This window comes from Petaurus breviceps, unplaced genomic scaffold (assembly GCF_028583685.1).
Source record: "Petaurus breviceps papuanus isolate PSGF00001 unplaced genomic scaffold, PetGlider_PUasm1.0 176, whole genome shotgun sequence".
NCBI lineage: Eukaryota > Metazoa > Chordata > Mammalia > Diprotodontia > Petauridae > Petaurus > Petaurus breviceps.
In genome coordinates, this window is record NW_027185771.1 from 32,094,555 (window position 1) to 32,122,064 (window position 27,510).

General features: G+C 40.5%; 1 protein-coding gene across 2 annotated transcripts in view; it reads left to right on the forward strand.

Annotated features, from left to right (window-relative positions):
- The first annotated feature begins 11,936 nt into the window (after positions 1-11,936).
- The window catches only part of LOC138159473 (zinc finger protein 135-like), a 26,932-nt gene continuing 11,358 nt past the window's right edge, over positions 11,937-27,510 (forward strand). Inside the window, exons 1-6 of one of the 2 annotated variants that reach the window (XM_069085840.1) lie at positions 11,937-12,139; positions 15,088-15,209; positions 15,320-15,414; positions 21,399-21,525; positions 23,306-23,401; positions 26,679-27,493. In XM_069085840.1, the coding sequence (XP_068941941.1) occupies positions 15,322-15,414; positions 21,399-21,525; positions 23,306-23,401; positions 26,679-27,493 (1,131 nt within the window). In that variant the 5' untranslated portion in view covers positions 11,937-12,139; positions 15,088-15,209; positions 15,320-15,321. The remainder of the gene's footprint in view (positions 12,140-15,087; positions 15,210-15,319; positions 15,415-21,398; positions 21,526-23,305; positions 23,402-26,678; positions 27,494-27,510) is intronic. The other variant, XM_069085839.1, reaches the window with a different exon arrangement.

Here is a 27,510-nt window from a genome sequence, read left to right on the forward strand (position 1 = left end):
TGAAAGAGATGCTTACAGAGAAACCTGAGAAGACTTTTATGAACTGATGCAGAGTGAATTAACAAGGGAAAAAATATGCAGTGATCACAATTTAAAAGACAAACAAGAAAAGTCATATTTTTTGCTGATTTTTTAAAAAATAAAATATAATTTTTATTATACCTAATTTATAATTTGGGTTGATTCAATTGAAGTGTCTGGGGTTTGGGGGATTTATTTGAAACAAAGGTAGAGTGACCTTTAAAATCGGTGAAAGGAATATCTTATTTATTGTTGGCCAAATAAAAATAAGAAATGCTTTTAGTTTGCCAGGAAGACATAAATTCTCAGAAAGTATACACATTGTTATCCTCTTTGATAAATAGTTAAAAGCCTATTGCTGACATTGAAGTATAGAGCTCAATAAACCTAAGGACACAACTCCTGTGGTAAGTACTCTCTATTCAACAAAAACTATTGGGAAAAATGGAAAGCAGTCTGCTAGAAGTGAGATGTAGATATATTTTATACCATATATCACTATAAGCTCCAAATAGAACATTACCTAAATGTAAAAAATCACATTTATTATTTTTTTTAAATAGTAGAATAGTGAAGGAAATATTTTCCCCCATTTTTCAAGGGGAAGAATTCTTAGGCAAACAAGAGAAGTGATCATAAAAGATAAAATGGACAATTTTAACTTCATAAAATTTAAAAACTTTTGCATAAGTCAAATCAATGTAACCAGAATTAACTGGGGAAAAATTCTGTAGCATATTTCTCTGATAAAGGCCTACTTTCTAATATATATAAGGAATTGGTTCAAATGTTTTAATATAATAAGAATCATACCCAATATGTAAGTGATCAAGTGACATGAACAGTTTTCAAATGAAGAAATTCAAGTTATGATTAATCACATGAAAAATGTTCTAAATCATCAATAATAAAGAGAAATGTGAATGAGGCAAAGCATCAAAACAACTCTGTTGCTCTTCACTTAGGTCAGATTAGCAGAACTGATAAAAGACTAAAATGGCCATTGGAGAGCTTTGGGAAGGCAGGTACACTGTTGAAGGAGTTATGAATTAATCTAATAATTCTGGAAAACAATTTGAAACTATGCTTTTAAAAAATCTCTTTGACTCAGTAATACCTCCATTAGGTATATCTCCTAAAAATATCAAAACTGAGGGAAAGGATCCCAACGTATAAAAATATTTATAGCAACACAAAAACAAAGTAGATCCCCATCAGTTGGGGAGTAGCTGAACAAATTGTGGTACATGAATATAATGTAACATTATTGCACAATAAGAAATGATGGAAGAGGCTGATTTAGAAAAAACTTGGGGAGACATATTTTAACTGACACATTATAAAATTAGCACCACCAGGAGGAAAAAAAATGTATATGATGATCACAATAACATAAAGGAAAACAACTTTGAAAGACTTCAGGAATCTGATTAATTCAGTGAATAACATTAATTTTAAAAGCCTGATAATGAAGCATTCTGGCCTCTTGGAAGAAGGGTAGTGAACTAGAAGACATGGTCAATGAGTTTATTTATTTTGCTTAAAAGTACTTATCTGTCACAAGAAAAATGTGTTGAGGAGAATTTGAGTTAGTGGTATAATGAATGAAAATCCTGAGAGATAAGAGTTTCTGGGTAATTAATAATCAACTTATTAATTAAGCTAGCTAATAATAAATAAACTGATGATCATTGGTGTCTCTCGACAACCAAAGACAAAACCCATGGAGATCAAAAGAATCCATCTCTACCCAGGCTGCTTTGGTTGGTTGTCTCTTTCATAAGCTTGGTCACCCTAAGTTCTAATGGAAAGTACCAAGGACAGAGGCTTATCTGCTAAGAGCAAGAACTCACCTAGACTGGATTGTGTTTGTAAAGGTCTTCTAGTTGGGTGGGTTCCTGTCCAAGATCAAGAAGCACGTACCTAGGGGATTTGGGCGATCTCATCTATAAGCAATATCCTTCAGAGACTGGCTGAATGACCTACAGGGGCTGGTCCCTAAATAAGGAAATAGGTAGGGAAAACATTAATCCTAATAACTGGTTATTAATATAAGAGAAAATAATAATTTCTCTCAGTCAGCAATGACAGTTATACAAAGAAAAAAGAATGAATAGCATCAATAAAACATTAAAAATACATGGAAGAAAACAAAAATTTCAGAAGGGAAAACAAACCAAAGCCAATTTTGTTACTATGTTTGCATTGGAATGTTCTCCCTCCTAACTTCTGACTCAGATTCACCTACTTCCTTTCAAGGATCTGCTCAAGCTTCACCTCCTGGAGGACTTTCCTGGTCTTTCTCTCCTTTCCTCACCACCAACAGCTAGTGCCTTTTCTTCTAAGGCTGCCTCTGTATGTATATAAGTCTGTGTGTGTGTGTGTGTGTGTGCATATGTTATTTCCCTGTTAAAATGTATTATTGATCATCAAAAGTAATTATCAAAACTATCTGGTACTAAGAAATAGATCAATGGAACGGAGTAGATATACAATTTACAGCAGCAAATAAATATAATAACCTTGTATTTGACATGTGTAAAGACTTAAGATTTGAGGGTAAGAATTCATTATTTGGTAAAAAAAAAAAGTGTTGGGACAACTAGAAAACTGAATGCAGTATAGCAAAAACTTGGCATATACCAATATTAAGGTCAAAATGGATACATGACCTAGATGTAAAGAGAGATTACAAGAAAATTAGAAGAACATAGAACATATTGCTTATCAGACTTACGGATAGGTGAACAATTTATGAATAAACAAGAGAGAGCAAATCAGGTATAAAATGAATAATTTTGATTACATTAAATTAAAAAATGTTTTTCTACAAATAAAACAAATGTAGCCAAGATCAGAAGGAAAGCAGAAAATTGAGGGGAGGTAGAATTTGTAGAGAATTTCTCAGATTAAGATCTCATATCTAAAATATATAAAGAACTTTGTCAAATCCATAAGAATATAAGTCATTCCCCAATCAATAAATGGTCAAAGGATATGAACAGGCAGTTTCTGATGAAGAAATCAAAACAATTTATAGTCATATGAAAAAAAACGCTCTAAATCATTATTGATTAGAGAAATGCAAATTAAGACAACCTTGAGATAAGATTTTACACCTACCAGATTGGCTTATATAATTGAAGGGGAAAATGACAAATGTTGGAGAGGATGTGGAAAAATTGGGACACTAATTCATGGTTAGTAGAACTGTGAACTAATCCAATCATTTTGGAGAACAATCTGTAATTACACCAAAAGAGTTATTAAAATACCTCTACCCTTTGACCCAGCAATACCACTATTAGGTCTATTTCCAAAGATGATTAGGGAAAAAGAAAAAGAACCTATATGATTTAAAGTGTTTATAGCAGTTCTTTGTGGTGACAAAGAACAGGAGACTGCAGAGTTGCCCAACAATTGGGGAATGACTAAATAAGTCATGGTATATGATTGTGATAGAATAGCACTGTTCTATAAAGAAATGATGAGTTCAATTATTTTAGAAAAACATGGAGAGCCTTACACAAAATAATGAAGAATAAAATAAGCAGAACCAAGAGAATATTGTCTACAGTAACAGCAATATTGTTTTAAGAACTATTTTGAGCAAATAAGTTATTTTGACTTATAAATACCCAGATTAATTATAAAGGACTATGAAGACACTATCTGCATCCAGAGAAAGTACTGATAAATAGATGCTTAGAATAATTATATACATACTTACATATGTGTGTATGTTTGTGTGCATATGTGTGTATTTGTGTCTAATGGTGGCCATCTTGGGGTGAGGGGAGAAAAAAAGGAAAACATTTCCATAATTTTGTTGTATACTTGAAAGGAATAACAAGTTGTACATAATGGATTTGCAGTTTCATGTGCAATAGTCTTTTTTATTTTACTATGTTATGTAAATGCTTGTTTTATTCCGTAAATTAAAAATAAATAAAATGTATCGGTGAGAATGTAATAGGTGTATAGCCCTACAGAGGGAAGGGCTGCATGAGATATGTTGTCTACAGGAAAGGGATAGGTGTATGTTAAAGCATCAAGGTAGAAGGAAAGTTTGAAATGATCAAGGTTATAAAGAAATTTCTTAAAGACTAGGGATTCAACGGGACATAGCTGACTGAATGGAATAGAACACAGACCATGAATGGGTTCTATAGTAACGGCTATGTGACTTCAAGTAATCCACTGATCAAAGATAGGAAGATGGATTGCTCCTCACCCATGCCACAAAAGCCAATCATAGTACTTATCTAGAAACCAACTATGCCCACTCCTCACCCATTAGAACCCAACATTCCTCCCTCCAGGCCCTTGTGCTACTGTGCAAATTCTCAAACTTCCCCCTTCTGCATTGGGTAGTAACCCCTTAGTGAAGATATTATCTCAACCTGGAAACTCAGAGCAACAGATCTGCAAATGCTATTGGGAAAAATCCTTCCCTACCCACACTTGTATACTCATCCCTTGCCCCCAAGATCACCTTATAGCTTCCATTGGATTGTAAGTTCCTTAAGGGCAGGGAATGTCTTTTGCCTCTTTTTACATCTCCTGCACTTAGCACAGTGTTTGGCACATTTTTGTTGTTGTTGTTGAGTAGTGTCCAACTCTTTGTGACTCCATTTGGGGTTTTCTTGGCAAAGATACTGGAGGGGTTTGCCATTTCCTTCTCTAGCATCCACACTCTTGGGGAAGCTCCCTTAAGGGAACAATGGGATCTGGTAGTAGCATTCCAAAGGAACCCCCTGGAAAAAAAAGTATATCCTGGGTCCAGGGAAAGCTCCAGTTCAACCAGGAATGAACAAAAATGCACTAATGGACTATGTGAAATTTGGTCTAAAACTGCAAAAGATTCAGCTAATGATCTGTTTCAGACCCAATATGGCACTTTTCATTATTACAAATTGAAGAAATTAAGGCTAGCCATTGAAAGTCCTCATTCATGTCAGATGTAATATTGGTTTTTCTGGGCCACATTATCTGATAGACTGTGCCCAAAACCCCATAAAAGGATTTCTTCTTTATATCTTGTCCTGCCTGTTCCTCTCCAGTCTTTTTCAACTAGCATCACTATCACTGCCACTTCGTGTTGCTAGGCCTGCTGCTACACTGGCTTCTTTCCTCCTTCTACTCTTCGGTCTTACTCCCCTCCTGTTGTAACAGGAGATTAGATCTCCTTTGAACATGTGGGACCTGCTACAAGTGTCTTTCCCTTCCAAGAAAGGCAACCTGATGCAACTATCAACCAGACAAGAACCAGCCTCTAACCTGTGGGTGGCAGGAGCTGAACAGAACAGGCTGGAGACAGGAGAGTCCGGAATCAAACAGAAGTTTAATTTCAAAGTGAGGGAAATGGCTTGCAAGGAAGGACATTTGCTGAAGTCCTGCCCCTAGCAGGGGTGGGAGGAGAGGACCCAAGGCAGTATGAAAGATCTCAGTATGTATACTGAGGGGTAACAGCAACAATGTGACAAGTTTGATTCGTAGCAGGCTTCATGACCAAATCATGGATACAACAGGTGCTTGTCTGAGCTCAGAGAACACCTGGTACCAGTCAAAGCAATACAATAATTATATGAAACAATTCTGTGATTTTGCTGTGGCTGAGATCATCCAGAGGGGGAGCACAAAGGATGGCCATGACACCAAACACAGGGCATAGCCTGTGCTGGGCCTTAGCCCTGGAAAACAGGGTGTCTCCTAACATCTTGATATTTTCCTCCTTTTGGCCAAAGGGAGGGGGGTCTGAAAGAACCCCTACCCTTCTGGCCAGTGAAGGAGAAGTAGGTATAAGCCAAGCTGGCCAGTTGGACCAGAACATGCATTTTTATCCCAGGAGGTCAATTCTGTGAGGGGTCCAATTGAAGAAGTGTTTCCCAGGTATTACTCCTAGCCACTGTTTGCTCCAAACAGAAAAGAGAGGGTACACAAGGATGTAGAGGGAGAAAATGACAAAACAGGGCCCTGGTGGTTGGGCACAAAACAGAAGGGGAAGGTATACTCAGCCCTCATCCAGGATCTTGGGAAGACATATGGGTTGATAGATGTGAGAAAACGTCTTGTATCAATCTTTGGATCTGAGTTTCTGGTCAGCATAGCATAGGTCCTTGGTTAAAGGTCTCTAAACAGCACATAGAAGATGGTCTAGTTTCCCAACCATGCAGTACTACGGTAGGTTCAAACAACGCAATAAACTTTTTCTCACAGTTCCCATAACTGTAAAACATATACAACAACATCCAGATTAAAAAGGTTTCCTTCTAACAACATTTCTGTTTTGATGGTCTCTCAAATTTCACAATGTAAGGGAATTTAGAAATATAATAACACAAACAATAAATTTCAGCTGATATCAATTGCATTCCCCAATTGTCAACTTATAAAAATCATTGATCTTATTACCTCTTTAGAGTTATCAAGCATGGAACAATTGTGTTCAATTAAAGAAAAAATAATGATGTAGCACTTAGCATATGCCAGTCACTGTGTTAAGCACTTTACAGGCATTATATTATTTTGATATTGTAACAGCCTTAAGAGGTGGATACCATTATTATTTTTCTCTTTACAATTCAGAAAACTGGGGCAAACAGAGATAACTTACTGTAGCGGCAAGCACCCCAAGCGTCCTCAGGGTTTGCAGCTACCACAGGTTCTTGGATCTGCTTTGTTAAAGGAAAGCAACTCAAAATGGGTTAACAAGCTTACTTTAATCAGTCAGACATATATCGTTTACCTTGTTCAGGGGAAAAAGGTCAGCACCCCGAACTTAAAAGCATACAGGCAGAATTATCAAGACAGAAACAGATCAAGTAGACAGATTTCCAAACTGTCCAACCATTACATCCATACCCAGTCAACATCTGGGTTTTTCAAAGCCGGGGGACTCTCAACAACGGCTTCCCAGATTTCAGATCAAATCACAGAACACTTCTCAAAGTGAGTCCCCAAAACAAAGCTACACATCAGGGCTTATATAGCCTTCTCCTGGCTCAGAGAATGTAACAACCTTATTGACCCATGGCCAATCAAGAAGTATCTACTGAAAAACAAGCCTCCCTCCCCAGGCTTCTGGTGCACTTTAGCCTAGGGGCAGGGAAGATCTTCCAAATTTGCATTCCCATTACACTTACCTAAGATTACAGAGCTAATACATTTCTGCTACTGGAATAGAGAAGGATGGGCTCACCAAGGGCAGAGGCTGTCTGGCCTCCCCGACATAGTACGGCCATGCTAGGTGCTGCCAAGGGCACCAGGACCCTCCCAGGCAGCAGCTGAGTAGGATCTGCCAAGGGCTGGATCTACACTGGAGATATTGACTGTGCTTTGGAGGTTGCAACAGAGGGCATTGGCTGCAAAATCGGAATCCCAGGGACTGGGGTGGCTGGTGCCAGGACCTTCCCATTGGTTGTAGTTCCTTATGGCAGGGCAAAGGCCATGGGGGCCTCACCAACCCCTCTAACTGCCCCCAACAGCTGCATCTTTGGGGTCAGATGCTTCTGGGGCTGGGAGGGCAGGATGTACTTCACCTGGGTGATGGCCCTAGTCTTGCCTAGAGAGACAAGCTGCAGAATGTCCAGAGCACAGGCGGCCTCAGACACTTAACACTTACTAGCCATGTGACCTTGGGCAAGTCACTTAACCTCAATTGCCCTGCCCTCCCCCCTCCAAAAAAAGAATGGAGAGCTTGACCAAGGGAGGAGTTCAGAGATTGGAGCAGGAACAAGATCTTGCAGGAGACTCATTAGACCAGGGAAAAGGGGAGGGGGGGGGGCGGTGTCAGACTCCAAAGAAATAAATCTCTTGTGGTGCCTAGTCCATTCCCACTAGTACTGAAGAGTCCAATGACTAGGTTTCATGGCCAATTCCATTTCTGATAAAACTAACCCGGATATTCTATTAAACATATTTAATCACCAATCTTTCAGTCCCTTTGACTTCTCCTCATGGAGGGGAGCCACTGCTAAATTTTATGAGGATCCCAGGGCTGTTACAACCCAATTTCATGCCATATTTTTGAGACTATAACATTATGTGGGGAGATGTTACTGATTTAATGGAGATCTGGTTCCCCTGTTGGGAAAAAATCTGTCATTATTAGGCTGCAAATAGACAAGCCCCAACAGCAGGAGTATCTGCTGGTCTTAAGGGTATTCTTAATTGGCTGCTACAAGACCCTCATTGGAACCCTAAAATTCCAGGCAACTACACCAGGCTACAGCATACTAGGGAATCTTTGATTAGGCTCATGGAAGCTTCTGCTGTCTGCCCCCAAAATTAGAATAAGTTCCAAGAAACTGTCCAGGAAGAAAATGAAACGTCTAACTTCTTTTATGATGAGCTGTGTAAGTTTGCAAAGTGGTATGCAGGTTTAGATTCATTCCATCCAAGAGATGAGAGAATTATTAATTAGGTCTTTGTTATTCAAGTGATACCAGAGATATGAAAATATTTTCTTAAGAGTTGCCCTGGTTGGCAGGAAAAGGGCATTGGTGAGCTTAAAGCATTGCTCAATAGGCTTATGAAAGGAGAGATAAAAAGGAGAAACCTAAGTCAAAACCTCAAACAATCTTGGCCCCTGCCCAAGCAGCTCTAGCTGCCATTCATGCTGTATCAGGGCATTAGTGGCTGCACAAGTGCTTTTGTTGAGCAGAGAATAAGAGCGAGGCTGAGACCTGGGTTCAAGGTAAATTTGGGTGTGAATTTATTGATCAAGCATGCAACTGCCTGGAGCATACACTCAAATCAGGCAGCCCCGAATTGGGGTACAGACAATACTTATAAAGGAAAAAAAAAAACACAAAAACCACAATTAGGGAGGGGAGCTAGCATAAGCAATGATGTACAGAAGCCAAGAACAGCCATTGGTTGGGTCTATAGTTCAGAGCTAATTTGGGAAACATGCTGCAAGGGTACAAGGGCGCTGCCTTCCTTGTGACAGGGGTCCCTCCTAGAACAGGGTGGAGGGTACAGGGTGAAGGGCAAAGGGGGAATGGAATTCCCCAGAACAGGCTGGGGTCATAGAACAGGCCAGGGTCATGTTCTGGGTGAAGGGTGTGGGGGACTCTGCTTGGTCAGTGTTCTGGGTGGGGACCTTGCTTGGTCAGCATCCTAGAACAGGGTGGTCTCTTACATGAGATAGACTTGTGCCCCATGATCTCTGTACAGATATGCACCATGACCCTTGTACAAAATGCTACTTCAAGGCTTACTGATTTAGGGAAGTCCTAATTTTAGGGAAAGAAAAGGGAGCAGGGGACTATGCCTTGGGTGATTCGCTTTTACCCAGAACTATGCCTTTAAAGCTGTTACAAGTAGTTACAGGGTTTAGGATAGAGACAAAGACAAATATAAAGGGACTTAATGGTGGGCTCCAAATCAGGTGGCATGTGACTTGGGTTTGGGTACAACACTTTTATTGTTGCATAAAGAGCCATCTTGCTGGAAGATGTAGAAGGAAGAAGTATATAGAAAAAGAGGGGGCCCTGGAAGACCCCAATCTTCAGCATGAACATGGTATCCTCAAATTGGCTAACCACCATTTCCTGCCACCACAGTGGATCTCTGTCTTTGCAACTTCCTGAGGACTCCTCTTTGCTCCCTGTATTGGTTATGATTGCCTAAGAGACTCCTGACAACAGCCCAGGGATTCTGTCTACATCCCAGACTTTCTGTGGGTGAATTCATCGTCAGATGTAGGATTGTTAAAATCCACTGTCCCTGTCACCATCAAGTCTAAGGGAGGTAGAGAGAGAACTAGCCCTGGAGTCAGGAGGACCTGAGTTCAAATATGGCCTCAGACACTTACTATGTGACCCTGGGCAAGTCACTTAGCTCTAATTGCTTATAAAATTTAAAAAAAAAAAGACTAAGGAGGTTCCCCACCACCCATTCCTCAATATACTTTGTCCACAAAGGCCATTGAAGGTATCATAACCATTAATGACTCTGAGAATAAAGGTATTATTGTTCCATGTAAATCCCCTTTTAACACTCCTATTCTCCCTGTCAAGAAATCTGTGCCAGGCCCTGATGGTAAACCTATTTACCACTTAACTTACAAGATATTCATGCTTATGTTATACCAAGTAGTATATACCAATAGTGCCCAATCCTGCTACCATCATTTTCTCAATCCCTTATGAGGCTACCTGTTTTACTTCGATAGAGCTTTGCTCAGCTTTTTTTTTTCTTTTTAGCATCTCCATTTACCCAGACAGTCAGTACCCGTTCGCCTTCACCCAGGAGAATACACAGGAGAAGTGGACTCATTTGTCTCAAGGATATGTAGAAAGTCCTACTGTGTTCTCTCACATCTTGCAACAGGACTTGACTTCCAACACTTTCACGGACACCTCTCTGGTTCAGCATATTGATGATCTCCTACTAGTGGCACCCAGTGTCAAGATCTCTCAGAGCAAGCCACTGTTATAGGAATGTAAATTTTTAAGATCTGGGGCGGCCAGGTAGTGCAGCGAGTAAAAGCACAGGCTCCAGAGACGGGATGACCTGGGGATGGAATCCGGGCTCAGACACTTAGCACCCACCCAGAAACACCTGGCCTTGTAACCTTGAGCAAGTTACTTAACCCCGATTGCTTCAAAAAAAATTTTTTTTTTAAGATCTTCCTGCCCCTAGGTTAAATGCACCTGGAGCCTGTGGTGGAAGGCTTGTTTTCCAGGAACACCCACAACTTGGTGCTTTGTGATTGGGCAGTGAGTCAAGAGGGTTGTTACATTCTCTGAGCCAGGAGAAGGCTATATAATCCCTGATGTGAGGCTTTGTTTTGAGGTTCACTTTGAGAAGTGTTATATGATTTGACCACAAGACTCTGGGCAGTCAATGAGAGCACCCCAGCTTTGAAAAACCCAGATGTTGATGCTTCCCTCTCTGGTAACTGTGATTTGGTATGGATGTAATGGTTGGACAGTTTGGAAGCCTGTCTGCTTGAAATGTTTCTGTATGTATACTCTGAAGTTTGGGGTACTGACCTTTTTCCTCTGAACTAGGTTAATGATATGTTTGATTGATTAAAGCAAGATTGTTAACCCATTTTGAGTTGCTTTCCTTTAGAAACCTAAGAACCTGTGTGGGCAGCCACCCTACAAGATTCAGATGACTTCAGGGTTTCAAATCTGAGTTACTGGGAGGATAAATAGAGATGGACACTTGGAGGAGGAGCAGTTTTAGAGAGGAAGATTATGGAATTCAGTTTGGAAGGTACTTGGGACAAGTGTTATCTATCAGGCACTGGACATGCCAGGCAATTCACAGTAGAGGGTAGAGCTAGAGAGAAAGAGAGAACGCAGTTGGAGCAGATGGGATCACCAAGGTGGAGAAAGAAGGAGAAAGCATTGGAAACACTCGTGCTTAGTTTAGGGGCCTGAAGGACCAAGAAGGCGATTAAGGAGCCATAAATGTATAAACAGAAGAGCGCATCACAAAGGTCAAGAGGGTGAGAGAATCCAGGTAGAGGGCGTGGTCAACAGTATTGAACCAAGCATGCCTCGAGATCCGGGACTAGGAGGAGTTGGGGGCTAAACTGAGAGAGCTTTGTCAGTCCATCTAACTGAACAAGTAAGAGGCCCTGGTGATCTTGGAGTGAGCAGTTTCAATGAAATGCTGAGGTCAGAAGTCAGATGGCGAAAGTTTGGCAAAGGAACGAGGGTAAACGGGGCGGGCAACGAACGAACACAACTCTTTCTAAAGGAAGGAGAAGGGACAGGATGGAGCCAAGGGCATGAGTACGTGGAGTCAGCTAGCGGCCAGAAAGCAGTCTTCATCCGCGACGCCCAAAACAAAGGGGGGAGTCCATCCGAGGATTATCGGCGCCCACTTATTCCTTGACTAGCGGGACACGTGACATACGAGGAGCCACAGAACTACACTCCCCAGAATCCTTAGCATCGCGACCCATTTCTTTCTCGGGATTCCATCTCCCAAGCCCTGTACTTAAGCGGTGCGGCGGGTACCCGCGGCTCTTGGATCCCGCAGCATCACTGCGGAACGTGGCAGAGCCGACCACCCCCCCGCAGGCCCGCGTGGGAGTGGGCTCTCTTCGGCCCTTTGTTCTAGCTCCCGACGCTACCACCAGCCAGGAGGATGGGTGAGCGAGCGAGCGAACCACCGGTCTCTGCCGGGCTGGAGGGCGGCGGCCCGAGGAGACCGGGGAGGGAAGGGGCCCGGCGAGTGTGAGAGCGTGCCCGTGCCCCGCAGGGCCTGGGAAAGAGCGCTTGTGTGTGTCACCCCAGCGGGCCCTGCGGGGAGAGTGGCTGTGTCAGTGCACAGACGTGCCCTGCAGGGCCTGTGGGAGAAGTAAAGGGTGTGTAAGGGCGTGTGCCCTCGCGTGTGAGCTGCGTGCCCTGCGGGAGAGTGTTTAATACCTACGTGCGTTGTGGGCGTAGGGAGAGTGTGTGTATGTGTATGCATGTGTGCCTGAGCGTGCCCCAACGGGCCTATGTCAAGTGTCTGAGCGGCGTGCCCTGCAGGGCCTGGGGAAGCGTGCTGCTGTGTAACTACAGCGTGCCCACAGGGGCGTGGGGGGGTGTGTCTGTGTGTCTTCGTGGTTCAGTGTCCGACCATCTCTGTCCTTGTATGAGCATGATGAGCATGCCCTGCAGAGCCCAGGGGAAAGGGAAAAGGCGAGGATGGGGGGAGGGGGGCATCAGTGTGTATTTGTGTCTCTGTCTGGGTCAGAGTGTGCCAGCAGGGTCTGGCAGAGGGGGGAAAGGACGAGGTGGGGGGCAGGGTGGGGCCTTGAGCCTTTCCAGTTTAGAGATCCTGAGACCGAGTATGTTTGTGCTTAAGGGTAGCCTCCCCTGCAGGGCTTGTGAGAGGCTGCGGGTGGGGGGGAGTCCATCCACAGATGGAAGGGACTTCAGAGGCCCCCAAGCTACCGTGTTTCCCCGATAATAAGACCTATCCCGAAAATAAGCCTTCCCCTTACTGTGTAAGATTCCTCGAAAATAAGCCCTCCCCCGAAAATAAGCCCTATTGAGATTGCTACTGTAGTGAAGGTGATCCCCATGCTACATTACGGTACCCTCTGTATGCACCGTCCCTCCCCCCCCAAAGGCAGGCTGAGCTCCGAGCTGCATCCAATCAGAGCTGCAGCAGTGAGCGAGTCATCCTGTTCTTTATTGAATTCATTATTGAATAAAGATACATTTTTTTGTTCACATTTACCTGTTTATTAAAATTGCTGTCAATGTTCATTAAAATAAGCCCTCCCCTGAAAATAAGCCCTCTGGTGTTTTTCTGTCCAAAAAACTTAATAAGACGGTGTCTTATTATCGGGGAAACACGGGGTAGGAAATTGAGACTCATAGAGGTCAAGCAACTTGCCCAAGGTCACCTGGGAGATTGAGAGTTGAGAATTGAGATTGGGAAGTGAGATTTGAGACCAGGTCTTCCTGACTCCGAGGCATGTGGGTGACTGAGCCTTAACCCAGAGAGAAACCATATTTCTAAGTGGGGTGAAGACTTAGGCAATTGTTCTCAGATATAATTGGAGACACTTGTGTGTGCTACCCTGAGTTAAGAAAGAGTATTGACTTTGGAATTAGGAACAACTTGAGTACAAATACTGCTTCAGACACTAACTTAGCCTTGTACTCACCATCAAATCATGTAACCTCTTGTTTGCCTCAGTTCCTTATCTGTAAGATGGGGATAATAATAGCAACTCTCTCCCAGGGAGCTGTTTTAAGGATAAAATGAAATCATATTTGTAAAGCACTTTGCAAATCACGAAACACTATGTTATGTGTGTATATGAGTATGTATATAGTATATGTAAAAATAATAGCTGTTATTATGTCTATTGTTTTCCAACTGGACCACATTTCCTTTGAGGACCTTTATTTATTTATTTATTTATTTTTGGAGGGGGAAGGCAGGGCAATTGGGGTTAAGTGAATTTGCCTAAGGTCACAAGGCTAGTAAGAGTTAAGTGTCTGAGGTTGGATTTGAACTCAGGTCCTCCTGACTCCAGAGCCAGTGCTCTATTCACTGCACCACCTGGCCACCCTAAAGACCTTTATTTTTACCGTTTGTCTACAACATCATATAGGGTCATAGATTTAGCACTAGAAGGGACCTTAGAGGTCATCTCTTTATATGGATGAGGAAACTGATGCCCAGGGAAGTGAATGGACCTACTTACTGTGTGCCAGGAACAATGATAAAAATTAGAAAGCTCCTGCTCTCAAGGAGCTTACATTATGTTTGGAGAAAACAACATGTGCTTCTATGAGTGTATGCAGAATAAACAGAAGGTAGTTTAGAGAGGTAGGGCACTGGCAGTTCAAGGGGATTGGGAAAGAATTTATGAAGAAAGTGATGCATAATCTGAATTTGAAGAAAGAGTGTGAGATAGAGGCAAGGAGGGAGTAGTGCTTTATAGGCATGAGGGACATCTCAGAAGAGAGATGCTAGTGCTGGAGATGCATTTGAGGGTAGGTGGAGAGGTTGAGAAAGACTAGTTTTGCTAGATCATGGAGTATAGGAAAGGGAGCAATAAAGCTGGAGAGGTTGTTTAACACAAGGTTGTGAAGAGCTTTTAAAACCAAACAGTAGTTTATTTTTTGTTCCTGGAAAAGTAAGGACTCTATAATAAAATGGAGTTTATTAAATAGGGAAGTGACATGATTTGAATTGGGCAAAATCAAGCCAGAACCACTTTGGCATGTTGTATAGTTAGGGAGAGACATGAACCTGGGAGACCAGCTAGGAGCAAATTTCCATAGTTCAGATGAAAGGTGACGAAAATCTTCAACTCAGAGTGGTGACTGTGTGAGTCATGAGAAGGGGATGGATGTAAAAACAACAGTGTGGTAACTGATAGGATGTGAGCAGTCAAGGATGACGCCAAACTTGTGAACCCAGAAGACTGGAAAGATTGTGGTGCCTGTGATAGAAATAAGGACATTTAGAAGAGGTTTGGGAGGAAAGATAATGAATTCTGTTGGGGGCATGTTGATTGAGATGCAGAGTCTATGCCACATCACAGAAGGGGCAAGGCAATGAATTCAACCCATGTGTTCTGATTCCCAGGGCGAGCTGTGACCCCTGGAGCTTGTTGTGACTATAAAGTAAGGCTTCCATGTAAAGTCTGAGTTTCTTCTCTGATCCCAGAAGTGTCTGAGGCTGTTCCTGAGTTATCAACAACCTCTCATGTAAGGAGCTTGTGATATACCCACCTAACATGAAGGGATGTATAGCTTAGTTAATTTGGGTACTGAAAATCAAGAATATTTTCCCTCCTAACTACTTTCTTCTCTCCTAGCTATGCCTTCTCAAGGCTCTGTCCTTCTTCCAAGACAGAGCATGGTGGAAGAAGAGGAGGGAATGATCTCTGGGCTCCCAACAGCCAGGTCCCAGGTAAGTTGGGGATTTTTCCTCTCCTGAAATGTTATGTCAGTTCTTAGAGTATGGATGCTTTTCATTCTGCTCCCCCCAGTCGTTCCTGCCCATCCAAATTCTTTGCAGAGACCTGAACCCTAATTGCTCTCCCTAAGACGGTAGCATATTCTGGCAAATGAAGTAGTTATTAGAGTATGAGAGTTGGAAGGAACATAAAGAGATTATCTCGTACAACCCTCGTATTTGGACCCTTGATAGGAAGTGATGGCCTCAGGATTTGGAATCGGCTTCTCAGTCTCTTGTTCTGTACTCTTCCCACTAAACTATGGATCTCTGTAGAAAATCGCCATCATCTCATTTAGTGTCCTTCCTCAGTAGCCCCCTCCTCTATACATAACGGTTGGTTATTCTTTAAATCATTGTAGTAGAGCAGAAAGAGGGCTGAATTTAGAGTGAGCAAAGACCTAGCCTTAACACAGGCTTCATTTAACATTTTTTATTATGTTTTCCCATTTGTAAAATGGGGATTATACTATCTTTAGTGCTTATAGTACTTGGCTCACCCCATTAGTTCAAATAATAAAAACCCCTGAAGTGGTCACATCATTCAGATTCACATTGCATATTTCCATTGTGCTGGAACCAATTACCATATCTTACATAATTATAACTTTGAATAGTACAGATCTGTATACATGGGACAGCTTTGGGGTATTCGTCATTTACACTAATAGGGCCTAGCTGTTTATCAAAAAGCTGTAATTTTATCTATATGGGTACTTTCTGATACAAAACAAGTACTTAATAAATGTTTGTTTCCTTTCTTCCTTGAAAAACTGATCCTCTTTATAACTTAGTAGGTGGTCTTTGAGAGTTGCCAAGCCCTTATATCTCCTCACCTTCTGACCTACTTGGTGATCAAATGAGTTAATATATAATATTTTGTAAAATTTAAAGTACTAACTAAATGTCAGATCGTACTATCATCTTTTAGCCATACCTACCATTTGCTTATTTTGAGCTAAATGTTTTCAGGAAAATAAACCTAAGAATTCTAAGAACCCATTCTTTGCCTTCAAAGAGTCATATTGGTGAGAGAAGACATACACACACAAAAAAATTATCATTGAACAAAGCTAACTTATACTGATTTTATTTCCATAAAATTTTTTGTATCCTCACCTTGTCTCTACTCAATGGTGCTACTATCCTGTTTTCTTAACTCTGGCCCTCATCACCTATTTCTGTAGTCTCCTAACTAGTCTTTCTACTGTTAAATTGAAGTTTAAAAAAGGTGATCAAGCTCTCTTGTTCACACTCATCTTTGGCAGGAAATACTTTCAAAATGAGTGACTTTTGTGGTAAGTTAGTGACCACACAAGAAAAATGAAAGTCAGGGGGCACAGTGTATAGAATCCTAGACCTGGAGTCAGGAAGACCTGATTTCCAGAAAAGTCTTAAATACTTAAAAGCTGTGTGACCCTAGGCAAGTCACCTCACTTCTGTCTGCCTTGGGTTCCTGAACTGTAAAATGAGGATAATTGGGGTTGGTGTGAGCATCAAACAAAATGGTATTTCTAAAGCAGTTAGCACAGTACCTGGATCAGGGTAGGCACTTACTAAATGCTCATTCTCCCTCATTGCCAGATTTATTTGATTGATATTTAAAGATAAAACTGGGCAGGTACTTACTCTCAAATGGATGAGAACGTGGTAGTGTAGGACTTGGGTAGTTCTAATAAGGGGGTGTGCTCCTCCAGGCCTGCAAGGATCTCTGGCTTTGGGCACACTACAGAGTCTAGTGGTATAAGCACCAGCAACTGGGAAGTAGGTCCATAAAGAAAGCAAAGGTCTGGGCCTTGGGGCTTTTACTTATGTGAAGAAAGGGGTCTCTCTTCCTCACACGGGTTATGTTGTGCTTAATAGATTAATATGGAGCTCAGGAAGTTGGAGGCCAAAGTTAAATTTTAACTTTGCCAATTCCAGGTTTTTGTTTTCAAAGACTGGGCCTAAGTGTTTAGAGAGACATCAAGATCTGCCCTCTGGCTCAGGATATCTGGGAGGAATTTCTATATAGTACTCCCTGTCTTTGGCTCATAGCTTTTTTGGTGGCAAGTACCAAGGTTGGGATTCATTCAACCTTAGCAATGTAAAGTGAATGACAAGTGATCACTGAAGTATTTTAATATAACCAAGATTTTACAAAGGGTATATGTGTGTATTTATACAGGTGTGGATATGTATGTGTTTTCTTATTTTAAAACAAATTATTTCCTAATTAAAATCATTCAAATAGTAAAACATATAGACAAATGAAAAAAGCATAAAGAAATCTATTGGTACAATACTTATGTAATGTCTAGTTTGATGATTGGTAATAAAATATATTTCAAGTAAGAATCCTGCAGACCCACTTCTCTTCCACTTTGTGCTAATATTTTTTAATAGAAAAGCGAAGAAGAGATCTTACCAAAGGACAAAGCAGGCACAGGGATTCTTAAACATAACGTTCCTTCTGGAGTTGCTGTTATGGGGGACGGTTCTACCTAGAGTAGAATGATTTTCCTTCCATTGTCCAACCAGAGTGGGAAAAGAAAAAATCACTCCTAGCCAAAGACAGACCACTGCTGACTTACTTATGGCCTTACTAGTGATTTATTTAATATTCTGCTAATTCAGGTATATATTTATTCTTGCTAGCAAGTATCTCTGTTTCTTACTGAGGGGGAATAACCTTTGGACTTTCAAGTCATTTAGCAGTTCTTTAGCTATGTGGAGAGAGCCCATGAATAGCCTCTCCTTCAAGTGATTATCTTTAAAGGGAGGGGAAAATAACAATTTATTGAGAAAAGGTTTGGAAATTCTTCATTTGCCCAACTGATTCAATAGTTGAGTTAATTGGAAGAAGCATTCTATAGGGATAATGTCAAGAATAATATACTTCTCATTGCTTCCTTTAAGGAAAAGAATATTTCTAATTAGTACAAAGGACTTTTCCTCTATAGTTATCTGTAAAGCCTCTATCAGTAGCTCTACATCCTAGCCAAACTGCATCACAAGCTGTTCACTGTAGCCAGATGCAGGCTGAAGAAGGAGACAGTTAGGAAAGATGCTGGGTTAGTACAGTATTGATTGAATGTGTGGGGAATGGCTAGAGATTTGGAACCTTGGTGATTGGAATAGTACCTTTGACTGGAATAGGGATATTTGGATGAGGGTGGTTTAGGAGAAAAGATAATGAATTTTGTGCTTAGAACTATTCAGTTTGATGTATCAGTGTGACATCCAGCAGAGCCGTTCATTCGATTGATTACAAAAGACTGGAGTTTGAGAGATGTTTGGGGGCTTACTGTATAGATTTGAGAGAATAAAAATATAGATTCTATAAATGGTAAATGATTAAAATGAAGTTGATACCCAGGGTAAATAAGGAATAATGATAATAGAACACCTTGATGCCTTTGATTACTTCAAGTCACACCTAACTCAGATAAGCCATATGCTTGAATCCTAAAAGAATTGGCAGTTATGATTTCTGAGCCACTGTCAGTTATCACTGACATCACTGTATAATATGTGAAGAGGAGAAATGTGAAATATCTGGGATGGGTAACTTGGATTAATATTGTGAAGAGTGTTAAATGCCAAAACATTATAAACAGCTAGGTGCCAAAGTGGGTAAGAGTTTTGGACTTGAAGTTAAGAAGACCAAATCCAGCTTCATATATTTACTAGCTGTGTGACCCTGACCAAGTCACTTCATTTCGGTTTCCTCATCTGTAAAATGGGGATAATAGTAGTAGTAACTACCTCATGGGGTTGTTGTAAAGATCATATGTACAGACTTTAAAGCTCCCTCTAATGCTAGCTGTTATTATTATTTACCATTATTTTTATACTTGAAAAAAAATAATTCTTGAGTTCTTAAGTCAGACCTGAAACCATTGAAAAAATTTTCTCCCTTACACAATTGGGATAATATAATTTTTATATATTTTCATATATCTCTAAATAAAAAAGATTCTATAGAACCCTAAGAAGTTTAAAATTCAATTTTCACCGTATGTATAATATGTGTGAGTATATAGATAGAGATAGGTATCTATATCTATGTTTATCAACCTTCAAAATCACAAAGAAAAATTCCTTCAAGTTCATGACAAAGACTATCATGTGAAAAGTATGTCATATTCTATATAACGATGTCTCATCTCTGCCATACCAGTCAGGATTAAAGCAAAGATGATTTTTGCAAGAAAACTCAGCTTATTTTCTTTTGTAGAGAAAATAAAATACAAGTTGAATAGCTTTGCTTTCCATTGTCACTTGTCATATATCCCATCCATTCCAAGCAAAAGGTCCTATCCCTTCTTTGGCCCTCTCTTTTCTTAAAATAAAACTTTGTTGAATTTGCAAGCTCCACAACCAAAAAAATCTCCTTTTATCATTAGCTTTTCTTGCCAGCCTCAGCTCATTTTGAGTTATAACAAACATTTCTGCCACAGTTTTTATAGGACTACACTATTCTCCCACCCCATCTCAGTGCCTGGGTGGATCGGTCCAGCTCTATTCTATTCTCTGTATACTTCATTCTCTTACTCTTTTCTTATTACTGAAAACTCCTTGCTAAACACTGACCTTAGATTCCTTCCACCCCCTTTACTCCTGTTTTGTTCTATGGGACAGAGCTAGAGAAAATCACAAGACTGCTTGTTAGGTCCATTAGAAATTTTTGTTAGATGATCTCAACTGGCTCCTCCATTTAGCAAAGCAATCCTTTACACCTCTGTAATTCAACACAACAGCTATTTCAAACCTTTTTTGTCCCTCCATAATCCTCCTACAGTATCCCTTCTACCTAACCTCTCAGCTAAAGACTTTGCCTCATACTTCACCAAAAAAAAAAAATTAAGGCCGTTTTGCCAAGAGCTTCCTCTTCTTCCCCTAATATCTCCTCCTTCCTTCATGTCTCACCCAAAGAGATGGCCCTTCTGGTGATATCACTGGGTCAAAAAGAATGCGCAATTTAGTGACACTTCAGATTTAGTTCCAAAGAGCTTTTTAGAATAGTTGGGTCAATTCACTGTTTTCCCGATTGTGTATTATTGTTCCTAGTTTCCATAAAGCCTTCCAACATTTATTTTCCTTTCTGTCATCCTTGCCAATTTGATGCGGTTGAGGTACAACCTGAGATTTATTTTAGCTTGCATTTCTCTTACTATTATTATTGGATATATATGGTTGTTTGTAGCTTGTATTTCCTCCTGTGAGAAATGCCTGTTGTAGTTGCTTCAACTTGGCTGGCTTGTCTGCCTTGTGTGTGACAGTTGGTTGACAATTGGTGGGAAGGACTGAGCCCTTCACCACAAGAGATGGCTGGGCTGGATGTAAGGCCAGTGGTTTACAGGCTACTGCCTCTCCCAGGGCTCCTGTGCCCATCTATCTGTTGGTGGTAAGTTGTCAGTGGTTGTTGGTGGTGGTGGTGGTGATAAGGAAGGTGGGGGCCTCTCTCCGCAATGATTTCTCTCCTCATTAATGGCTGTAGGGGCTGAGCTGGAACCAGTTCTGGTGATTTGAGGGTCATTGTTGTTCCAAGGCTCTTAGGCCCAGAGTTCTGGGCCATCTTCATCAAGGGTCTGATGTTAGAGGTGGTTTGTGGTGCTTAACTTTTCTTACTCTCAGGTTGCCTTGTAAGAGATGGTTAATCAGATTGTTTCACTCAGATACTAATACGGTGACTGCCATAATGAAGCTAATTAGAAATTAATATTTGGAATGTGATTACTGGTGTTAAATTTTGGCATTTTAATATAATTTGTATTAATTTTGTATGGTTTATTTTAATTTGTATTAATTTGTATGGTTTGGAATTTTGTGAAAAGAGTTTTTACATGCCTGGGCTTCACTTGGGTAAACAATGTGTAAGGGTAAACTCTTCCACTCCTGACACAATATAAAGATAATAAGTCCTGGTTAAGTAGGAATGTGCTTGCTATTTCCAGGTATCAGTAACATTCAAGGATGTAGCTGTAGACTTCACTAAGGAAGAATGGCGAGAACTGGAACCTTCTCAGAAAGACCTGTACAGGGAAGTGATGTTGGAGAACTATAAGAACCTTGTTTCCCTGGGTAAGAATGGCTTTTCTCTGTAACTCAGAATATACCTTTCAGAGTGTCTTTTTGTTTTTGGTTGGTAAAGGTGTAAAAGTACCTAATGTGCTTAATTGGGTTTTGGTTTGCTAACAGGGATCAGAAATTTATAATCCCTTTATAGTTAATAAATAGAGTGTTTTCTACTTATTGTTCTTAATTCGTTACTTCAGTTGGAAATGGGCAGCTTCATTATAGTGTTCTTAGACTATACTTTTCTCATTCTCTAATGTCTTAGATCAGATATCCTCCCCAAAAGTTCCAGTCTAAATACCTGAAAATATGAAATGTTTCCATCCTTCTAAACTGGAGAATGTTAATGTACTCATTTTCTTTTTTATTCTGCATCTTTTCCACAGGTCATCTTAGCTTTTACCATGACCCTTCTGTAGCAGCAAGCACCCCGGCATCCCCAGGGTCGCTGCCACCACAGGTTCTTAGATCTGCTTTGTTAAAGGAAAGCAACTCAAAATGGGTTAACAAGCTTACTTTAATCAGTCAAACATATATCGTTTACCTAGTTCAGGGGAAAAAGGTCAGCACCCCGAACTTCAGAATACATAGACAGAATTATCAAGACAGAGAAACAGATCAAGTAGACAGTTTTCCAAACTGTCCAACCATTACATCCATACCAAATCAACATCTGGGTTTCCACATCTGGGTTTTTCAAAGCCGGGGGGCCCTGGACAACGGCTTCCCAGAATCCAGATGAAATCACAGAACACTTCTTAAAGTGAGCCCCAAAACAAAGCTACACATCAGGGCTTATATAGCCTTCTCCTGGCTCAGAGAATGTAACAACCTTATTGACCCACTGGCCAATCAAAAAGTATCTACTGAAAAACAAGCTTCCCACCCCAGGCTTCAGGTGCACTTTAGCCTAGGGGCAGGGAAGATCTTCCAAATTTACATTCCCATTACACCTTCCCATCCTCACTTTACTTCCCCATCCCCTGGAACACACACACATACGTGTGCATGTGTGCAGTTTCAGAATTGGAAGGTACAAGGGACAGCTAGGTGGCACAGTGAATAGAACACTGACCCCTGGAGTCAGGAGGACCTGAGTTCAAATGTGACCTCAGACACAACATTTACTAGCCATGTGACTGTGGGCAAGTCACTTAACCCCAATTGCCCTGCCCTTGCCCCTCCAAAAAGCAAAAAAAAAAAAAAGAATTGGAAGGTGCTTAAGACTGTTTCTGAATAGTAATATTCAGAATATCCATACCTGAATAGCAATCCCTTCTACAACATCCATCATAGGTGGTCATTCATCCTCCAGTTGAAAACTTCCAGTGAAGGAAAACCCACTTCCTTTTGAGACAGCCTATTTTACTTTTGGGTAAATTTAATTGTTAAAAAGTTTTTTTACTAGGGTTCTTCTTTCCTAGTTCTGTTCTTTGGGGCTAAGGCAAATATGTCTTAATTCATCTTTTACATGGCTGATAACCTCACTTGTCAACAAGCCTCATGGCATGCTCCCTAGTATCCACATTATACTTCTTGCCACTGTTTGAATGCATCCTATTTCATCTGTGCCCTCCCTAATATGGTTCCTGTAATTGAATGTCCATCCAGTGCACCATACAGCAGGATGTTAACCTCTCTTGTTCTGTAAATTGATCCTCAGTGCATCACCTTAAGTTTGAAACCTTGTACAACTCCTTAGGCATGTTTTTTTTTTTCCTGAAGAGGAAGGGTCTAGTATTCTGAGTTCTTTTCAGAAATTTCCTATTTTTTCTCCATATTTAAGGAGTTCCAATTTCCAAACCAGATGTTATCTACCAGTTGGAGCAAGGAGAAGCACCATGGATGTCAGAAAGAAAAGTCCCAAGGGGCTTCTCTCCTGGTGAGTAGAGTTAAACCAGGGAGATTTGCAAGCTGCTGTTTAGTTGGTCAGTCATGGGGGTAGAGCTTCAAAATATTGTTGACCAAGGAACTCCCCTCGAAGAAGCAAAGGCCCATGGGTTACCTTTTCACTAGCAATCACTCTTCTACCTCACCTCTCCTGACAATTCATTTATTGGCAAAATGTGAGCAACAATAAAACCCAAGGACAAGAGATTGACATAGAGGAGGATGTGTACATTTTTACTGGTTAACTGAGATGAAAGTGATGGACAGGGAGACCTGGAAGGGGTGGAGAGACTAAAGGTGATAGGGAGAACAAAGAAATATTTAGGAGGTGTGAGGCACAGTCAGAGAGGAAGAAGGAAAGGAGGTTATGATCAGAGAGGAATTTCCAAGTTTAAGATCATGGCAATAGTATAGTTGTAGTAATGGTAAATGGATGATGGTAAAATCTAAGATCTGACTTTGTCTATGGATTGCTGAGGTGGAATAGAGATGTAACTAGTGGAACTGGAAGAGGTGATGAATTTAGAAGGCAGAGTGTGGTAGTATATGGGGGAGGGGGGATCGGGCGGCACGCAGCAAGGTGCTAATAGAAGAAGAATCAAGTAAATCCACAAACTAAACTCCCTGTCAGTGAAGTGAGGGAGATGGGGACTGGTAGATTACTAGTAAGATCTGGACTAAATGACAGAGACAAAATAAATTCAAAGAAGTTACTGAGTGATAACGTTAATAAAAGGGTGCATGTGGCAATAAAGAGCAAGTAGAATGGCTCCCTCCTCCTGGCCCATAGTGTGCAGAGAAGTACAACTCAGTACTAGAGAAAGTGACTAGTTCTTGGAACTAGAAGATAGAAAAAATATGAAATGAAGGGATTTAGAGTGAAGAAGAGTTTGTTAACAGTGAAGCAGGGGTTCCAGAGGGACAGTGTAACAGGAAGAAAGTGGATATGCCTAAAGGCCCAAGTTGTTGCATACTAAATTTGATCAAGGCATTTCCGTGCTTTTTAAAGTGCCAGATTACCATGCCAGTAGTTAAGGCAATTACCTTTCGCTTATTTATAAAAATCTGTCAAAAACTGGCATGCATAACATTTATTAACGAGAAATACAGAATTATTAATCAGCTTCTAAAAACAAGATTTAAGTTTTTTACTTTGGTGAGCATAGAAACATTAAGTATGTTTCTAAAAATAAAAGTAAAATGGCCAAGACTTTATAAAATGATACTATTTAAACTGAGACATTTCTTTCCATTTATCGAAATATAAATTCAGCTTCATCTTTGTTGCAAATTAAGTTTAGCAGGAAGAATATGTACTCTAAGGGAACATGAAAAAAATTAACATCTGATATCATGACTGCCTGTGCACATTATAGCAATTATAAACTCTGAATATTACACGGCATGCCACAATAACAATTTGGAATTTGACTTTTTTTGCTTTTTAAGAACATAATATTGCTTAATATCTTTTCATCTTTAATATCTGCTCATTCTCCTATGCAATATCATGGGCTTTAAAAAAAATCATTGTGGGGTGGTTAGGTGGTACAGTGAATAGAGCACCAGCCCTAGAGTCAGGAGGACCTGAGTTCAAATCCAGCCTCAGATACTTAACACTTACTGGCTGTGTGACCTTGGGCAAGTCACTTAACCCCAGCTGCCCTGCTGCCAAAAAAAAAAACAGTCATTGGAGACAAAGTCTTGTCATGTTATTTGGCTTTGGCCTTGGCAAATATATCTTTTATATTTTAAATTATCCACATGAATAGATAAAATATTGTCTTGTTGGTTGTTTTTCAGTCATGTCTGACTCTTTGTGATCCAGTTTGGGGTTTTCTTGGCAAAGATACTGGAGTGGTTTGCCATTTCCTTCTCCAGTTCATTTTACAGATGAGGAAACTGAGGCAAACAGGGTTAAGTGACTTGCCCAGGGTCACACAACTAGTAAAAGTCTGAGGTCAAATTTGAACTCAGGATATTTTCCTGACTCCAGGCCTGACAGTCTATCCACTGTGCCACCTAGCTACCAAAAACATTGTCATCATTAATGGGTTAAATGTCAGGTATAGCCTCAGTTTCCATTTTTGCTATCTGATTTGTTAGAATTTCTGTCTTTTGGATTTTAATAAGAATTATTTATAAAAGCTAACCCCAGGGTGTTTATTCAGTCCAAGAATTGATATTTTCCATTTTATTAAAATTTCAATTTCATCTTATTCATTATCCCTCAAAAAAGTGTTCTTTTGTCTTTTAAGATTGGCTTTACTAAGCAGTTATATTCAGTACACTAATAAAGGGAAGTTACTCATCTGGGAATTCCCTATACCAGTGAAATCACAGATCCTGTCCCTATACCTATTCTTTAAGCATAAAATTGTAGCTTAATTTTCATTTAACTTAAAACTCATCCTTTAGTATTTTTGAACTTGGAAATCAAAGATGGGATGGCACTATGGTAATGGTTGAAAGATTACTGGATTTGGAGTCAGTAACAGCTCTGCTATGACTGTGGTAGGCACATCACTTGACCATTCAGGGTTTCAGTTTCAGAGTGGCATGAACCCTGGACTCAGAATCAGAAACTAGATTATAGTACCCCATATGCTTGGGCAAATCACTGAACTAGCTTATTTCCTCATCTGTAAAGAGCAATAATGCCTGCCTTGCTTAACTCACAGAACTGTTGTAAGGAACAAATAAGAAAGTATATTTAAAGGTCTTTGGACCAGGACTTAGAGAAGGAAATGGCAAACTACTCCAATATCTCTGCCAAGAAAACCCCAAATAGGGACACAGAGTTAGACATGACTAAAAACGAATGAACATGACTATGAGTTGACCTCTCTCAGCCTCATTACTTATCTGTAAAATGAGAACAATAATTGCACCTACCCCTCAGGGTTATTGTTAGGATTTAGTGAGATCACAATACTTTTCAAACCTCAAAACTATATAAATCTAAGTGATGTTTCTGTTATTGTTATTTTTTAAGTCCTAGTGAGGAAACTCCTCCTATTAATGTAGACTTGCACCTATTGGGCAGCTTCTAGTCTGAGTTGCCTGGGTCCCTGAGAAGTTAAGTGCCTAGCCCATGATCACACTACCAGGATGAGGATTTAGAGGTGGAACTTGAAGCCAGGTGGTCCTGATTTTAAGGCCTATTGGTTAGCATGATGCTCATGCCTGTTGGATAATATAGGATCATTTATAGCTGCTTTCTTCCTCTCAGCAAGGAGGACAGGATAATTATGTCTTATTTCTTTCAGATGGGGAGAAACTTGAACAAACTGAAATCAAGGCATCAGCATGGAAGCTGGGCATTTTTATAGAAGAATCATCCAAGGAAAGGTTCATATGGGATAATCCCTGGAGCCCCATTTTGGGAGAAGCCAGGGAATATGATATCAGGTCACAAGGACATTCCAGGCAAGGAAAATTAACTCACAGGACAAATTCCAGTAAAGCAAGAAGCCATGAATATAAATTTGGCAAGAGCTTTGATCAGGAGTCAGCCGTTTTTCCTCAACAGACAGTTCCTATAGGAAATAGTCCCCCAAAATGTGATGACTATGGAAAGAGTTCCAGTGAACAGTCACATCTAGTTAAATGCAATAGAATCTCCTCAGCAAAGAAGCTTTCTAAGTACAATGAATGTGAGACATCCTTCAGTTATAATACAGACCTTATTCAAAACCATAGACTCCATTCTGGAGACAAAACTTTTGAGTGCAACAAATGTGGGAAGACTTTCAGTCAAAAAACTGGCCTTACTGAACACCAGAGAATTCATACTGGAGAGAAACCCCATAAATGCAATGAATGTGGGAAAGCATTTAGACGTAGCACACAACTTAATGTACATCAACGAATTCATACCGGAGAGAAACCCCATAAGTGTAATGAATGTGGAAAGGCCTTCAGACGAAGCACACAGCTTACCGTACATCAGAGGATTCATACTGGAGAGAAACCCCACTTGTGTAATGAATGTGGAAAGGCTTTCAGACAAAGCACACAGCTTACTTACCATCAGAGAATTCATACTGGAGAAAAACCCCACAAATGTAATGAATGTGGAAAGGCCTTTATCCGGAACAC